The sequence below is a fragment of the Phymastichus coffea genome, unplaced genomic scaffold (genome assembly GCF_024137745.1).
Source record: "Phymastichus coffea isolate CEN01 unplaced genomic scaffold, Cenicafe_Pcof_1.1 PCOF00231, whole genome shotgun sequence".
Lineage (NCBI taxonomy): Eukaryota > Metazoa > Arthropoda > Insecta > Hymenoptera > Eulophidae > Phymastichus > Phymastichus coffea.
The window spans coordinates 22,493-41,481 of NW_026707042.1; the positions used below are offsets into that span (position 1 = coordinate 22,493).

The 18,989-nt window shown below is 43.7% G+C and overlaps 1 protein-coding gene across 1 annotated transcript; it reads right to left on the reverse strand.

Moving 5' to 3' along the window:
• Positions 1 to 501: 501 nt before the first annotated feature.
• Positions 502 to 18,983, reverse strand: LOC131674341 (neuronal acetylcholine receptor subunit alpha-10-like). Its single transcript, XM_058952959.1, has 10 exons — positions 18,875 to 18,983; positions 18,606 to 18,796; positions 14,332 to 14,468; positions 11,608 to 11,762; positions 9,988 to 10,171; positions 5,570 to 5,786; positions 3,962 to 4,096; positions 3,336 to 3,502; positions 928 to 1,105; positions 502 to 764 (listed from the first exon to the last, which is right to left on the reverse strand). Exons 2-10 carry the CDS (start codon positions 18,658 to 18,660, stop codon positions 505 to 507), a joined length of 1,488 nt encoding a protein of 495 aa, XP_058808942.1. The 5' UTR covers positions 18,661 to 18,796; positions 18,875 to 18,983; the 3' UTR covers positions 502 to 504.
• Between the last annotated feature and the right edge of the window lie 6 nt (positions 18,984 to 18,989).

Sequence of the window (18,989 nt, forward strand, 5' to 3'; positions counted from 1 at the left end):
CAATGATAGAATAATTATTATACTTTTAATTTGATGTTTATATTTAAAAATTATTTGAATTCAAAACGATGCAATAATGGTAATGGGACTAAAATTTGTATATATACATTACATTTACTTGTGTTATAGAATTAAAGGCGTATATATTAATTAGCTAGTATTATTGACTTTCAATTAAATTAATTTATTCTTTCTAGCTATTTTTTGTTAAATTCATGTCACATTAATATATTTACAATTATTGTTATACTTGATATCAGCACAGAAATACTTAATATCCTATGAGTTGTTATAATAATTTGATTTCATAAATTTATATACTTAATATATCATAAATCAGTAACAGATTTGACACTATCTTACACAGATAACTCATTTCATCTGGTTACAACACTTGAATAGTACATGCATATCACTAAATCCTCTCGTCAGTGAAGAGACCGATATCATCAATCAATGCTCTTGCGCTCAGACTTTTCAGAACAATTTTTGTCGATCAGCAGCTTAGCTGCCAACGGTAACGGCCAATTTTCCGTCGGTAGGCGGCGATCCACAAAGTATCACCGCCGTACTTATCGCAGTTGTGAAGAAGAAAATACAGAGGAGAGCGCGATCGCTCACCAGAGCGACCTGCTTCCACTCTAATTCGGTGCGCTCGCGATTGTCTTGCTCCAGAAGCCGCCTCTCATTTTTCTCTATCGTTGTCTGCACGCGACCAATCACCTTTGCCCAATGCGAGTCGACCATCCCATCTTTGCTCACCTCTGTAAAGAAATCATGTCATTAATCAATAATCATTTGTGAGCAAAAGTATCGCAATTAATCAAACATTTAATTTTTTGAAATTTTTTGAAATTAAATTTTTTGTCATTAAAGTTTTTGAAAAATATAATGGACTGTAATCATTTTAAACGACTTTGAGTTCACCTAAAGTTGGACTATTGTAATCACTTGCGTGTCTTCGGCCAACGTATTTTGGTGACGTATTTTGCGGCGGTAGAGATGGAGTTGGCTGTTGTGGTTGTTGCTGATGATGGTGATGCGTAGATGTTTCGTTCTTACAGTGCATTGAGCAATTTCTTCTCTTTACAGATTCCGGATGTTCCTAGAAGAGTATCACATGCAGAATTTTCTTTTCGAATGCATTATTTTATTTACAACACAATTGTTCAGTTCATAATCATTCAGGGACACTAAGAAATACAAATAGAAATTGTCACTTTCCGTTGAAAAAATGTGTATGGAATGTTTTTACATGTACACACTGTGAGACGTTATTCATAAATTATTATTAATTGAAAATTAAAAAAAAAAGAAATAATTAGATCATTGTAAACGAGTGCATAAAAGTGTCATAGGCGTCTCCACTCAAGCTTTCGCTTTGAGAAACTTCGGACACTGTCAAAGTGTATCTACTGATGACGAGTCGTGTCCTTATATATCAATAGATTCAATTTCCAGCCGCTTATAGATTTGTTAGCCCTCTAGTGACGATAAAATGAAATAACGTTATACCGCGAAATATAAAATGTATTTTTTGCGTCAAAAAGACATATACAGGTCTTAACACTAACAGTACTTATAATTACATCAACAAACGTTAACATTACAGTTTTATAGGGAATGCTTGTATAAACTTGCAATTTCAACTATTTATTGTCTGGTTGCTTTTGAAAGAGCATGCCCATCATACGTAGAATTTTCTTTTCTAGTGCATTATTTTATTTATATACAACACGATTGTTTAATTATTCAAGGACATTGATAAATACAAATCGAATTGTCACTTTTCGTTGAAAAAATGTGTATGAAATGTTTTTACATGTACACACTGTGAGACGTTATTCATAAATTATTATTAATTGAAAATTAAAAAAAAAAGAAATAATTAGATCATTGTAAGCAAGTGCATAAAAGTGTCACAGGCGTCTCCACTAAAGCTTTCGCTTTGAGAAACTTCGGACACTGTCAAAGTGTATCTACTGATGACGAGTCGTGTCCTTATATATCAATAGACCCAATTTTCAGCCGCTTACAGATTTGTTAGCCCTCTAGTGACGATAAAATGAAATAACGTTATACCGCGAAATATAAAATGTATTTTTTGCGTCAAAAAGACGTATACAGGTCTTAACACTAACAGTACTTATAATTACATCAACAAACATTAACATTACAGTTTTATAGGGAATGCTTGTATAAACTTAGCAATTTCAATTATTTATTGTCTGGTTGCTTTTGAAAGAGCACGCCCATCATACGTAGAATTTTCTTTTCTAGTGCATTATTTTATTTATATACAACACGATTGTTTAATTATTCAAGGACATTGATAAATACAAATCGAATTATCACTTTTTGTTGAAAAAATGTGTATGAAATGTTTTTACATGTACACACTGTGAGACGTTATTCATAAATTATTATTAATTGAAAATTAAAAAAAAAAAGAAATAATTAGATCATTGTAAACGAGTGCATAAAAGTGTCATAGGCGTCTCCACTTAAGTTTTCGCTTTGAGAAACTTCGGACACTGTCAAAGTGCATCTACTGATGACGAGTCGTGTCCTTATATATCAATAGATTCAATTTCCAGCCGCTTGCAGATTTGTTAGCCCTCTAGGGACAATAAAATGACATTACGTTATACAACAGTAGTTTTCGTGGACTCAGAACTGCGAAGTCCCCCCTCCCATTTTCAATTAGTAGTGAATTAATAGTGAAAATAATGATAATTAGTAGTGAAAAAGGGAAAATGATATTAATTGCCCTGTTTATCCCTGATACTAGTGCTAATTTGCCTTTTACGACTACTTACTGGAAAATACTTGAAAGTTTTGATTTTCCAATCACCTAGAGAATGGCTCTTATCTCGATAATTTGTTGTTAAATTTTTGCGGGGAAGGTTTCAAAATGAAAATTATTATTTCCCTCGTTATCCTCCCCATTCGCTTTTTCAATAAATTGCATAGATTTGAAATAAAATGAATAAGAATTTTTGACGTCTCTTTGGCGTTCCATTCTAACGAAGCTCTTGGTCAACGGCGCGCTATCGTCTGTTTTGGAATGAAAACAATGCTTCAATAGCGCGACATTGAAAAGCAAGAACAAAGTAATTTCGATGAAATTTTATTGTTGTGATAAATGTAAAATGCACGTGAAGCCATAATTTGTACGGTACGTTAATGCATAGGACGAATAACGGAGTTGCATAGTAGAGTCGGTGACGTGCGGGCGATATATTAACACAGACGAGCGCGTTACTGTTTTTTCCAGATTGACCGAGACACCGAGCAGTGAACTGAATATCCGTCGCTGGCTACGTCGAGCTTACCTCCTGGAAATTGAGAAAGAGGACTTTGGCGAGCTTGCCAAGAACGAGAGACTTAATACTGGCTGGCACGCGGACTCCGCGTACCCCGCGATGGTGCAGGTTAAGCGTGACTACTGCCAGTCCCGAGGCAAACGACACCAGGCATATGCTCACGCCATAGTAGAGACCTGTAAAAGAGTCGTTGACAAAAGGGATTAGCTGTTATTGCCGTGGCCTGGCTAGAAAGCGATTTACGTTATATCATTCGATTGGCGAAGTTCTCCAAAATCGCAGGGAATAATTGCGCTTTTCGTAACGATAAAATTGGCCAGCAAGCGCTGTTAGTCGAGGATCACCGCGCGCCTCTTATTTCGCGACAATTGATGGCATTTTAATGAGAAACTTGAAAATTCTCGCTCGCGCCGACCAATCACAATCAAAACTTCGGCTCGCCTCAGAAGCTAGCGCCGTACACAAAAACACTTTTATGCGGCCAAGTTGACTGCTCGCCTGGCTTGATCGCATTATGCAACTTATATCACTCTTCGAGCAAAGTTTAGCTCGTTAAAACCGCGCGAATGGAGCGAACAATTTTAAGAAAAAAAGAAAGAAGAAAAGCGAATGAAATCGACAAATAAATAACTCACTTATGAGCGGAGTCTTCTCAGTTGGCGGTAGAGTCTCCCGAATGGTCATCAGGAAGACTGTCATCGAGAGAAGCGCCGAGATGCCCAGGGTGACCTTTTCGCCGGACTCCGATGGCACGTAAAACACCAGTAACGCTGCGAATCGTCGTCGACAGTTACCGCGTCTCGCTTGCTCGACCAAACGGTCAATGCCGAATCGCGAATTACGCGTTGCTCCGCGTCGCGATCAGCTCCCCCCCCCTCTCAACGACGCGTCGCATCCTTTGCACTCGAGCTCATTTTTGCCGGGCAGCTGTACGCTACGTTCAAGCGCAGCTCTCTTGCACTCGCGGAATGAATAAGACGCGCGAGTGCCGCAAAAGTCAATCTTCAAGACTTAAGCTTTCATCTCACGTCACTGCTACGCTTACTCAAGTTACGAGTACCTTTGAAATTGCTTCTTCTGTTTCTCCCCGCTGCTTTACACTAAGGCTCTCGCTGGGAGTGTACTTTCGCGAGAGACCAGGGACTGTAACCAGCTATCGCTTCCTCTTCCTCTTCTTCCTCTTCTTACTCTTCTTTTCAACTTTTATCACGTTAAGCTTGCCATTGTATTACAACTCTTACTAATTACATCTGAGCGTTGTTTACTTTCGCTTTCGATGTTGCTCACTGTCTTTTGCTTCGAGCGTACTTCCATTCGGATGCGTTCGAACCTCGACAAGCGAAGGCCGACATTTTGCATTTCTCGGATATTCATAAAATGAAAATTCGCGCATTCAAAGTTAAAGTATTATCTCCGCCCCCCCCCCCCCTTCCGCCTCTCTAACTTTTCCCGGGCATTCGTCAAGCGAGCAAGCTCTCCCGCGCAAATTTATTAGCGACATTACTTTCATCGCGCGTCAACTTGGCGTAAAAGCGCGCACCGCTCGAGAAGCGAATCGCAGCGTAACGTTGATAGCGACGAGTTCGCGCGATGAGCTCTGGCGAAGCAATTAAAAGCTCGCAAATGGCGTGGCTGTAAGAGCGAACTGGCGCCGCTTCGTTTCGGCCACGGGCTCCTCCAATTCGATATGTTCCGTCGCGCGAATCAACGCGTCTCGCCTTACGCGTGCGCCATCGCGCGCGCAGGCTCGATCGTTCGTCCGCGCGAACAACGAACGAAACCAGAGGAGCGAGCAGCGAACGCTGCGGCCGCGCGAGCTGATCGTTGGCGAAGCGGACGCAAATGAGCGCGAGAGCGAAATGTCCCGCGGGACGCGCCCGCGAGTCGGATATATTCGAATTGCTCGGTGGCGTCGGCCTGTAAAATAACGCGGGGACGCGATTACGCAGCGAAATTTTCGTCGCAACTTCGCTCGGGGATCCTGTGCCTTGGCCCACCCCGATGACGTTTTGCGCGCCACCTATATGTCCAGCCTGTCGCGCGGGTCAACGAGCAAGCAATTAAAAACAACTCAACGAGGAAAGTCTTTTAGCCGTCAATGCGAGAAGTGCACTCTTAGCTCGGTTCGGCATCCAAAGCGAGCGCGGCACTTTGGGCTTCGCGATTTTCGGCGATGCTTTGAGAGCTTGGACCAGCAGCTGCTCGTCGAAACTCCTTCGAAATCGAAATGCTCCTTAACTTACCAATGCCGTTGATGAGTATGCACGGCAAAATTAGATTGAACACATAGAACATGGGCCTCCGGCGGAGTCTGATCTCGTAAGTGATATCTGGATAGGGCTCGGGGCAGCACGAGTAGAACTGCACGTTGCGCGTGGCCGAGAAATCGACGAGGTCGAACTCGCCGTTCGCTTGGTAATTGCTCACGTCACCCTGCTCGCTCTGCCTCTCCAACTCCAGCTGCAAAAACAGCCAGGTTTCTTTGCGACGCCTCTCAGCCTCGGGCCTTTCTTAATTAAGCTCTGCTTTTTTCGCAATTTATGCTGCTTTTACCGCAATCTTTACGGCGCTCGACGCACACACAAAGGCCGGCGCGAGGCACGGAGGATGCGGCTTTATTTCGCGCGATAATTTCAACGAGGATTGTCTTAATTAAGCGTCCTGAGTAGAAATGTCGCATGCGAGCATATTTCGCCGCAAGCTCGGCACCGCGTTTAAAGCATATAGTTAGTAAAGTGCGTTAAGTGCTCGGGCAATTTCAGTGCGCAATTGCCGCTATTCTTTAAACGAGTTCCTGCGTTGCGCGGGCGAATCGAAAGCAAAACAGTCTCGCGCGCGCGCGTGTCGACCGATGCGATCGCGGCGCCTTGTTGACCGCTCGACTCTCCGCCGTTAACGCGCTAATAATGAAAACGATCACGGGACCGGACTGATTCTCGAGTGAGCTCGTGCAGTCAAGAGGAAGAGTCCGTAGTTGCTTTTACGCGAGCATCAAGCGAGCTGCGGTATCGTTGGTGTAACGGGGCGGGGCGAGGGGGAGGGGGAGCACACGAGTCAGATGAAGCATCAAAGTCTCGCCAGAGAGGTGACATTCGTGCAGCGGCGTCGGCGAGGATTTCTTCCGCGCTGTGCGTTCCGGGACATCGAAATGCCATTCTTACGTAAGCTATGTCGCGTGTCTATATTTTCCATTTCGTATAATGATATGTCTCTTCCCGAGTATCACATCTTGGCTGCCTTGTGGTTTCGACAATAAGGGCTCGACGAACGCTCTTCGTTATTACTTACTTTTACCATTACTTTTTGACTGTGAAAACCTCGACTATAAAGATTTCGTTCCGCGAAAGCTTCGGCTTGATGACCTGCCGAGAATTTTTGGCGTTCCTTAGCTCGCGCGAACCAAAACAAAAAAATCCAAAAAAAAAATCGCGAACAGTCGTTATAACGAAATCGAAAGAGATTAACGCGCGGAAGGGTACAGATAATCGAAAATCGAAAAGCGCGTCCAGGGAGATTCAATAGTTCTTTCTCACTTTTTTCCATTTCTGGCTGCGTGCCTTTGTTATTCGCGCCTTTTCATGCACTGTCCGAGCATTACGAGGCCAATCGACTTTTTATTCGAGAAGCGAGTGCGCGTGCGAGCGAACGACGCTGATTTTTATCGCAAGAAGAATTTTGCATTTTCAGCGAGAGAATGTTTAAGGTTTGCACTTTTTTCGCGCGACTTTTTTCTTCTTTTCCTTTTATTTTCGGTACGAACAAAAATGGAATGTAGAACTGTATTAATGACGTGTGCCCACTTCTGTTTTTCTCAAATGTTATGTTTGACAGTGTTAAATTATGCGTAAAATAGGTTTCGGGCTACATAAATAATAAAATTGTAAAATAAAACGACCGTTTTTCGTTAATTACGTTGGAATAAATTCCGCTGACAAAGCTTCGGGTCATTAGTATGAAAAAAAGGAATTATAATCCGCAGTATCCAAGATAAAAGCAAATAAAAGTCGAGTGGATTGACCCACGCGAATAAAGTTCGCTATCTGCAGAGTCGCTCGATTAAAAAAGGCTTTGGTACGCTCGCGGATTGACCGTTTGTATTGTCGCGCGGGCGACGCTGACGAGCACGTCGGTCCGCTTTTGATCGGCGACAATGCGTTGCGTTCCGATGTCGACGCGCAATGGCATTTTCTCGAACACGGTTCTTCGGCTGCAAAGCCTCGTTGCGAGCAAGGTTCCCCCGCCCGAAGTCGTGAGCAGACTCCATGAATAAGTTGTTAACGAGGTGAATTAGCGCAGCACGCGTTTGCGCTTAAGCTTATTATCGGAAAGACATTGACGCTAGCAACGCGTCTACACTGCCAGTTTGTCGATAGAACTACGCGGGACGGTTATGCGCACTTGCATTTTCTGTTATTTTCGGTGAAAGTAGCGAAGGTGAACGAGCGGTGAGTGGCTGTCGGTAAATGTACCGTGACTTCGCGACTTTTCACTTCCGTGATCAACTTCGAATGCTTAGGAATTGCGCAAACGCGCCGAACGAAAGATCGGCGCTTCTGTGGTATTTTCTAGCCAATGCATCCGCGTGAAATCGCTGGAGAAGTATATTTTTACTCTGTACGTTGACTCTCGGGCGACTCAAAGTTTCTTCGAGCTTCATTGCGTGTCAAGCAAAGCGAGGTGAATCTCGATCAAGCCCCTCGAATTCCAGTCGATAATCCGTCCCATCGAGCTACGTATGCAATCTCCAGATTTCTCTTCTTTATCTCCCGCACGCTTAAGGTCGCTATCGATAGCTCAATAACTACGCTGAACCTTTTTTTTTTCTTCGGCGATAGACATTCGAGTAGGGTGTTGCACGAAAACGTTACGAAGGGGGTGGCTCATCTTGATGGCAATTTCCGGGATTATAAAAACGCATTACTCAGCCTCTGTGACGTATTCGCGGGCTGCGGCAATTATATCTTTGCTCTACTTTACATTTATTGGTAAATAATACATGCTGACCTGTACTTTTCGTCTCTTCTTATTATCATACAGAATAGTTGGTTTGCAATATTAAAAGAAAAAACTTCAGTGGACTATCGTATTTACCTATATTTTCATTTGAAAATGAACTATAGAAAATGGTAACAATTAGGCACGCTAACAAATTAGTAACGCAATTTTAATAAAGAATCGAACTGCGTTTATTCAACGAGAATACAAAACGAGAAAATCAGTCGGGTTAAGCTTTCAAGTCAAGCGCGGATCTCAATTAACTAAAGAACAATCAAATAAATGACAACGAACAATCTGCCTAGTGACGCTTTTGTTAATAGTCGAATCCAATACATAAGTTTAACCGATAACGCACGCAATCAAACAAAAATTTTTCATATACGATGAGATCTGCAAGTATGCTTATTAAAAAATCTCGGGAACCCGAAAAAAACACATTTATCATGCGAATCTTTTCCAATCAGATGCGATTCCAGATAAGCCAAAAAGGGCAGATCGGGTGAATATCGACTGCCCTTGGCGAGAGAGTACGAATCGGTCGTATCTGTTCCATCAAAGTTTACCATTTCATATCTTGTTAGTCGCAGCTACATTCCTCCCTCGTTTGTTTCGCTCACCGCTCGCGCGACGCCATGTCGGATAACGTTTCTAATTGCCTTGATACCAAGTTTACCGACTCTCGGAAAAGAAAAGACAACGTGAGATTCTCGTGTAACGTGCGCACAGATTCGCGGACTTTTCATTGATTAACGCCACAGAGAGATGAAGCAAAAGGTTGTCCCCTCTGGCTATAAAGCCACAGGGTAAACTCCCAAGCTACAGAGACGAGTGAATTTTTTTTCATTCTGTTGTGAGAGAAAATCTGTCCAAGTTGTACGCGCTGCGTGTGTTGCCATCTGTATAATCGAATCAAAATTTAGTCGAGCGTATCTCTTTTTCTCTGTATTCGTACCCGTCTAATTAAATGGTTAAGAATAAAGCAAGAAAACGAAGAGTTATCAAGCAATTGTCATTGTTTATCGAGCCATCTCTTTCCTGCTCCGTCGTTGCTTTTCATTTGTTTTTTTTTTTTATCACGTCGGCGGGGATTTGTTCCCTCCCAATTCGATAATTCGCGCAATTCGTAGCGACGCATTCCTCCGCCTGTGGTTCACCGGATATTCCAGTTTCGCATATACACAAATTAATTGGCGTTGTGTGTCGAATAACTTCTGACAATGTCGAAGAGGACGTGGGGAAGGTTTTTCAATTTGCGTAACGACTATTCGCTTCGAATAATAACTACCGCGAATTTTTTTTTTTTAACGATACACGTGGAAGAATTATTGTAATGAAGGCCGACTTGTGGCTCGGAAATATCCAAAACAAGAGAGATAAAAAAGCATTGCAGTGGTTGTCATGGCAGACTAAACTCTGATTCGTTCCACTTGAAATTAATTGTCGTTTGGCGCGCGATGAACGACGAACATGGAGATTTGCGTTTAATGATTTTTAGCAGTGAATGCAATTAATAAATAGTTGTCGATAAGCTCGTAACAAAGCAAACAAACCAAATAAAACTAGCATCGTTAAGATGTTGAACAACGTCTCCGGCGCGAAATACAATTTCTGACGAGGACGCGTCGGCAGTGAACGCTGAACGAGGCATCAATACACAACTCACTTGGTAACCGTCGTAAGTCCAAGAGGCCCACTTGAGCATGCATCTCTGCTCGTCAAACGGGAAGTACTCGACGTCGATGTCGCAACTGCTGCGGAAGATTCCATGGCTCAACCAGACCACTTCCCCCGTGTGGCTCACTATCACGTTCGTGTTTATCACTGCCGAGCTGTACTGCGGATCCGCGCTGCAATTCCACACAGATCAAAGCTTGAAGTTTTCCAGACGACCTCGATGATTGTCACCGGTGACCGCGCTAATGAGGCCGTTCGAAGCTCGCGTGTGTCTGTCCGCTTGACGGTACCGAAGTTCGCTCGGTCAAGTTTGAAGCGCGCCATGACTTTTTTTCCTTTTCATCTTTTATTTTTCTTTCTTGAATCTTCGTGTCGCGATTGGGTTCCGTTTATTATTTCGGATAACGAGCCGAGCCCGATTACCGCCTGAATGCGAGAGTTTAATTAAAAATCCCGGCGGTGCGAGCGCCCGCAAGAAAGAGCGTGCGCGCGACGCCAAACGGACGAGCGCGGGAAAGAAACGTACGATCGATCGATCGTTCCGGCCGGCGTGCCATCGGATCGCGCGTCAAGTGGAAATTTCCAGCGGGGCATCGACGTGAACACGCGAGAAGAAAAAGCGAGCGGATAATAAAGCTCTGCCGCTCGCCGAATGCTTGGTTGCGTTCGCCGTGAAAAGTTGAGCGAAATTTAATTTTTCTTTTTCTTTCGTCGCCTTGAACGCTTGATCGAGCGAGTCATCGATGAGCACGACGATGATTCGTTAAGGCACGCGACGACAGACGGAACGAAAGTTTTAGTCGCGCACAACTCGGCCGCCGCGGAGAGGAGTTTCATTATAAATTCAGCCAACTTTTGCGAAAGGGTTTATCGAAAATCCTCGCGAAACATATACGATTCTTTTTGTTCTCCCTTCCTTTTTTCTTCCGCGTTCAAGATGCGCCACAAAGGGGATTTCTCATCAAAGCTCTGCTCTCGGTAAATCCGACTGGTCAAAATAGCATTTTTTCTCTTTCTTTGGTGGTTTAATATTTACACGCACAACTGCAGCTGTAAGGCAAGTTTCAATATTGGAAGAGATGCGATCATGAAGCGAATCCAACTATAAAAGTCATTATATTTTCCGTACATCTACTTTTATTCGCGGTAAAACATGACTCGGTACGTTTGCCGTAGCTTTATTTGTATCACGATGGTTCGTCGAGAAACAGAAAATAACGCCAGAATTATTGTAAAATTCACTGAAACTGTCTAAAAAATGAAAATTTTCGTTTTTCAAGCATTTCGGTAGAACGAAAGCACAATAAAATTGAAAAAAAATACGAAACATTGATCGGCTGAAACGCCGGCATGTAAAAGCAAAACGAAAACGGGAATTTTCTATCTCTCCTGACAAATAATAAACCCACTGCTCTCTCACTCCGACGAGACTTCAACAAGCTTCAGAGAGCAGCGATTTAATATTACGTTTCGAGCATTGCAGACACGTAATAAACTCCTCGAGACACCAGAGCTCGTCGAGCATGAGTATTTAGCCTTGAGAAAGAGAACTACGTCGTCTTTCTCACGTGCACGCACGAAAAAAACAAGGTCGATTAGCCATACTCACTTGTTGTAGAGAATAGTATCAGGCCGCCAAACGCGATTGTACGGCACGCGAATCACGCGAATGCCGGCGAATTCCGAAGCGTTCCATTTCAGATGGTGATCCGTCCAGGCTTGTGTCAGCCAGCAGTTCGTCGTCAGGATTTGGTTCTTCTCGTCCTGTAAATAGCAGGAAAGCTACGCGTAAATTCGGCCGGGAGAGGAACGTTGGATGAGGGATTTGAAAGGCCTCTTTTTTTTTTGTTTTGTTTTGTTGAAGAGAACGAATGGCGGATTAAGTCGGCGTATTACGAGATTTATACTGACCTATTTGTGAATTTGAATTTGCTAAGTACGCTTTGCGCTGCAAACATTTTCGTCAAGTTTTTCTTTTTATAAAAGTTGAAAAAACACTTTTTTTATAGATTTTAAACTAAGTTCAGAAAGTGTTACAATAAACTTTGGAAAAGAAATAAAAATTAAGCGTAATTAAGATTGTTGTTTACGTCCTGTTTACGTCGTTATCGTGTCGAAGCAGCACATTTTATTTTACTACGACGGATGTCCGCAATTTTTGACGAAGCACGAGCGAAAATCCCGTAGAAGCAAGCACGTCGGTCAAGCAAGCAACCACTCGCGACCAAAGCGGGGTGGGGGAGGCGAGGGAAAACCTCGTAGCGAAAACCTAATCAGCCGGTACGGAGAATAATAGAAGGAGACACTCGCGAATGAGAGCGAGGCGAGCTCGTTCGAATTTCAAATCCGTAAAATGAAAATCAAATTTTTTCCTCTGCAAAACTTTGGTGACAATGCGCGACGAGCGCAGCTGCGCAATCGCCGCATAATCACCCCGAGGATTCGTGCGAGAGGCAATGGAATTCACGACGCGACGAACCTAGCGGCCCTTCCGAAACTTGCCACGTTTTAGCTCGGCGATCGACGAGTCGCGCTTGCTGTCCCCCTATAGCTTTGTCCTCGATGAAGGCGCGACGACGATTACTCGTACACGCTGTGCTCTTCGCTGGATAGATCCTTTCTCTTCTCGGACGACGACAGCTTTTGCAAATGGTAATTTGGTCTCGATAACGAGCTTGCTTTTGTCGAAATTTTTACACGTACACAGAATACGTCATTTCTATCTTGAAAAATTAATAATGCCAACGAAAAATCAATAAAAGCCAATCTCGTGACGAAACAAAAATGTGTATAGCGCTAACAATGTTACCTCGCCACAAGGAAAATCGAGAAAAAAAGTAAATTCAACCGCAAGAATTATTACGCATTTCAATTCAACATTTTCGACTTTAGCGTGCATTATTCCCTTTGAATTAACATTTTTTTTCTCAAGCCTCACAGGAAATGTATATTCAATCTAGTCAGCAATCACCGGACAAAGCGAATAAACGAACGTTTTAGCTTCGTTTCACGCGAAATCCTTGGCGTTAAATGGTTCGTTCAATAAAAGTGAACAGCCAAATAAAAAGTTGTACCTCGCCCACCTATATCCTCCGATAGCGGGCAAGCAGCGTAAATTTCTATTTGGGCCGAAGGATGATTGTTAATCAAGCGAGATATCGTGGTTATATGATCGCGCAAGTGCGTCGATTGCTTTTCTGGGAATGACGCGGCTCAGGCTCGTAGCTAAAAGACGGCGATGGTCAGCAAGCCTCGTTCGCGCTTAGACCAAGTACAACGAGACGACAGCCCCCGCGCGTATGCTCGTCGTGAAACGCCGAGCTGGCGATTCGCGGCGCAAACTGCAGTCGAGCCTTTCGACGAGCGAAACACGAAAGCGAGTCGCGTTCTCGCTCGACAGCTCGACGGGGTTCTAAATCCGCTGTGTATGCGACGAGGATTGATCGGGCCCGCAAAGTCGTAACGATGTCGGCGTTAACGTGCATACTCGTAGCGCCAGCCCGAAAATGCCCGTGCGCGTGTCGGCCGGTCGGTCGCGTCGCGGGCCGCTCGAACCAGCTGCGACCGAGCAGCGAGCAGCGAGCGCCGATGCGCCTGCAGCCCACGAGCCTCTTTTACGCAGACTTTAATCGAATAACAGCGCACGTCAAATGGAAATACCCGTTTATTGAGTTTTCTGTAATTGGAGCTGCTGTCGTTACTCGACACGCCGATTAATTTCCCGATGAGAAGAAAAAAATATGCGCCCAGAGGAATGTTTTTTCTATTTCGAACAGCGAAATTGAACGATCAAACGAACTCTTAAGTGAAACTCGATTGCAATTTCACGGCTCGCTTCTTTCGCGTAATCCCTCTGCGCCAAAGTATATATGACGCGATCCTCCGTGGCTGGCTAGCGGCGCTTATGAAAATCGCTCGACGGGAAATTCAGTCACAGAGTTTGTTATTTGAAAAAAGAGCGAAATGATCGTGAAAACGGCCGACGGAAAGCCCGCTCGCCGCAACAGCTCTTATCGGGTCTCGACGAAGCCTCCGTTGACCCTAACTACTAACGGGATGGCCGGTCATCGCCGAGGAAAATCCTCTCGGCCGCGCGGGACCTCGAAATCTGCCTCTCCTTGCGCGTCCGATCAGCCGAAAACGTATGCCGCCGCAGCGTGGCGAAGCCAAAGCACACGCGCCTTAATCCGCCGGACGAGGAACAAAAGGGTGCCTGTTTGAACGACAACAAGGGCCTTTAATCCCGCGGGCTATGCAAACGCCACGTTTCTGATGATCCCAAAACAAAAGCGCGCCTGTAGCGCGAGAGCAAAGGCAGATCTAATATACTCACCACGTCGATGATGTGGTGAAGAGCGAGGCCGAAAGCGACTACCAGTGGTTCCGATGAATTCGTCGCTGGTCGGACTCCTGCGTCGTAACCGTCCAGTAGATACTTGGTCAGTCGGTACTCGTGCTCGTCGCAGATACCTAGACGCGATGATCAATTCAAGCAGATTCCTTCGATTTGTCTTTCTTCCTTCTTTTCTTTTTGCAAGCTCATTCAAATTCGATTACTATAAGCGAAGGTAACGGCGGTAAAACGAAAATATATCGTGTTTCGCAGGGAAATTGACGATTCAATAGACTCCTCGTTAAAACATCAGACAAGCTTGAAGTCGCTAGTACAGACGCGGAACGGAAGCTCTTTCAATCCTATAATTCCACAGCGAGCGTCGAGTAATGCCGTCCAATTAATAAATTGCGAATCGTTCGGGCCTCGCAGTCCGTACTTCGCCTTTCGAAACGTACCTGGCGGCAATGCAATTCGCAGTACATTCTGGATTGCGCGACGATCCATTGAGTCCGGGAAAATCCGGGAAAGGTTGACCGCTCGGCGAACTGAGACTCCCCTTCGCGCGCCATTGCCACGCTGCAAAGGCTTGATCTTCACGAATGCGCCATGACATAATAGCGCCTGATCAATCGCACTGAATTACGCAACTAAAGCGGTGGCGCGTTGACGGATCTTGTATCAAGATCGCATTGCGATGAGCGTCCGACCGCATCCTCGGCTGTGCTACTGCCCGCATCGCTGTCTCGTATCGATCGCGACTCCGATCCGCAATCCGCATGGCTTCCGAGGACCAAAACAAGTTGCTCGTTATTGCGTACAACAAAGTTTTACAACGGCGTCGAGCAGCGAACTTATGAAGCGCCGGGCAATAAAGCGACCAGTTTTATGACATAAGTCCCCTCCCGTTCTCTTTAAACGAAAAACAAACAGGGAGTTGGTGCGTTTACGGCAGCTTTCACAGCTTTTCGCGTTCGATTTATGATAGTTCGCGATGATCACTTTATTTCGAAACGTAACCACCTGCCAGCCGTGAGAAAGATTAAGCACTTTTGAAATATTCTCTGGTCGCGGGAAGAAAAATGCTCAGCTGTTTGTTGGCGAAGTGCACTTTAACGCTTTGCTTGAGGGAAGGTGAGCCAAACTGGTAAGTGATATTTATTTCGAGATTTTCGCTCGCGAGCTTGAGATCGGGCAAGAAATGCAAAGTATAATTGTACTTATACGGTACTTAGAAACTGGCGCGTCGTGGAGAGCCATGCGAATAAATAGAATACGTAAAATAATTGGAAGCAATTAGATTTCCCTGATGATTTGCAAATATCCCCCGATGGTAATCCAATATTTGATTGATGAATGTTGCATGGGCATTGCGAAAATTCCATTTCAGTTGCGGATCTCGCGGCCACCATTTCGTTTCTTAATGTTCGTGGCAAAAAGCTAAAACACCTGACACCGCACACGAAACTGAGCTTCTCGATCCCAGAGGCAATTCTAATCTTGTAAAAACGGATTGCCACGGGGCGAGAGAGCAGAAAAAAACGCGCGATCTAAGCATGTGCAAATCGAGCCCAATTGGCCACTTGAGGCCCGCGCTCGCGACTAAAATTTATCGAACAATTATGCGAGCCGAGTTGTGCGGGTTTGCACAATGGCCCCGTACAGCTTCGGCAAAAGTGATTTAGCCGCGCGCGCGCGCATATAGTCGTTGTGTGCACGCGGGCATCGGTGTGAGTATGTAAATTATTGTACACATTGATCTCGAATTAGTTGTCTCGGGCGCACGTTCTACGCAGGTCTCGCCTCGACGAAGACCGCGGAGGGACGGCGGTCGTGTCGCGCGCAAACATCACGTGTGCCACTCGATGGATCATCGACAGCGACGAGTTATACTCTTTCAATCATTCGCGAATGGATCGCGTAGGGCGCATTTGTAGTGCCGCGAGCTGCACGCACTCTTGCGTTGCGATGACTTGGGTGACTTAGGTACGATCGATGGAAAAGTGAACGAGGTGGCAGTTGATTTCTTGCTGTTTTCGAATGTTTTCCGAAATTTGAAGAGCTTTGGCTTGAAATTCTGTGACAGTCATGCATTTCGATACGATGCATTTTTTACAAAATAAAATTCAATTATTGGCATTAAATTTCTAAACAAAGACGAACAACGTGAGCACAGTTTTGAAATATCAGATTGCGTTTTTGTATTGGATTATAATTAATTCATTTATTGAATAGCGAGACTAAAGAAAATGGACAGACATAGCGCTCTTCGTACCCTATTTCAAAATAAGATGGTATTGGCAGAACATTTTTATTCAATTTTAAGTGCGTTGAGCTATGATTGTGAAAGAATTTTATTATAGGTGATTTATACGTTATTTAATTAAAAAAAACATAGAATATATTAAATAAGTAAAATATTGCGTAACTTTTACAGAAAATTAATTAATCTATTTCATTGATTATTTCTTTACGTGAAAGTATTACTTTTTCGGTTTAATGTTTAATGACCAAGCAATTTGTTGGCGATAAAAATGAAGATTCCAAATTAACAGTACATAAGTATAATTAACTACATAAACTTGGCATTTCAAAACAGTCGGTTGACCTTGTAAAATTTGCAATTCGATGCTGACTGAACAGGTAGCGACCGAAGCTATGCCACCGAGGCACTGTCACGATAAACACATCGAGAATAGTTGAAGCTATGTCGATGTCGATTTAATTAACGTCGGCGCTCCGACCAATGAAAATATGAGCGGACTAATCGATACGTTGGGCACACAGCATTCACAGGGGAAAATCGTATATTATGCCGAACTGTTTCTTTTGGCAACATTTTTTTTCGCCACTCGAGGTTCGATCGCGAGAAAAATATCGGAAATGCGTCTTTGAAATGTCACGCGCGCGCCTTCAGAGAGATACTCATTTTAAGCGTTTTTTCAATATATTTTCGCGAGATATGTAACTTCTCTCCGCGTGTCCCTATGTCTCCAAAAATAACAGCAAGTCAATCGTGCGCTGCAGCCCTCTAAGGCATGATTAAACCATCGACTTGAACTCGACAAAACCTTGCTATTAAAATCACTTTCTTTCCCCTCTCTTTTCGGAAACTACTTCTTCAGCGGAAAGTTTGTTCGGATCAGCAACGCGCGACTCTTGGAACTTTTCGCTTCATGAATTTTTCGTCCCAAGGTGAAATCGAGCACAAATCACGAAGCGTTCAAGGGATAGAATCCCCCATTTCAGCTGCGATCACGTCTCTCAAGTCGCGGGCGAGCGAAATCTATCGCGTTATCTTGATCCGATATTCTTCTCGGACGCGCAACGCCGTGCCCGACAGCTCCGCGCCAATCCGACAAATTGTTACGATATTTTTTAAAGAGGGTCCTCCATAAATCCTGCGGGTGCTTGGATCTGATAATTTTCTTTGTTTTCGACCCATCAGAAATCGTTTTAGTTCAATTTTGTGTTTTTCCTCAAGCCGCTTTTATAATAAGATCGCAGTTTCGAGCAATCCGAACTTCGCAATCTTATTTTTATTGTTACGAATCGCGACGTGATATTATAATACTTCACTCGTCGATTCGATCAAAATACTATCAAAATTATTATAAATTAGTAGTACCACAAGAAAAATGCAAATTAAAAATATGCCACTTGTCTTACTGCATGAAAGGAGCAGCTATTGAAAATTCTTTTAATACAGTCTTAAAACGACAAGCATCGGTATGAGGAAAGCGGGTAAATGTATAAAAATTATAGTTAATCCCTCGTTTCATTAAAATATCGACATGCTGAATTGCATGACAACTTTTACATTTCAATTATCGCGAAATAACTTCGTATCTCGTTGATTCCACAAAATAGCTTAACCGTCTTTTATATTTAAGGATTTCTGATGAAATGAACTAACTAAATTTATGAAATTAATTAAAGATACTAGTTATGATTTATCGAAACAGAAAATGCTCTCGAATGTACGCACTCGCGTGTGAACTTGAACTGTAGGGTTGTCGTTAATTTAAATTGCTTTTCTACAAGTAACGTTATTGATTTTAGGTAAATAAAAGATTTGTCGCCATGTAATAATGCATTTTCTGTCATCAAATATTCATCGAATTGAGCATCAATAGAGTTACGTGTAACTCTTTTCGTACACTCTGGTTAAAAACAAAATGAAAATGGTGGCAACTACATCGTGTGAATAGGCAGTAAAACTGTGAGAAAATATGAAAATCAATTTCACAAAACACTTTTATGTTAAATCTCACCAAACCGTGTAAGCACGACGCCGACGAGGCCGAGAATCAAACCGCGGAGCCACATGAGGACTCGACCCGACGCTCACGTGACGAGCGCGCGGACTGCCACGAGAATTGGTTGAAAGATCCAGCGGCGGGCGGCCGAAATCTCTCAGTTCCCTGACGCGCGCGCAGAAGCAGCTTCATCCATGCAGTTTTCGCTGTGCAAATATGATGTGCCCCCTGACATTGGCCAAGTTTCATTCGAAATCTTACGAATTATAGGAATACATTCTCACTTGCTGCTGTACTTTGCAAAGCCGAATAATTATTATGCCGAAAGTTTGGCCCGTGTAAATGGATAATTTTGTTATAGATCCGAGCAAGTGCGCTAAGTAAACGAATGAGCATGTA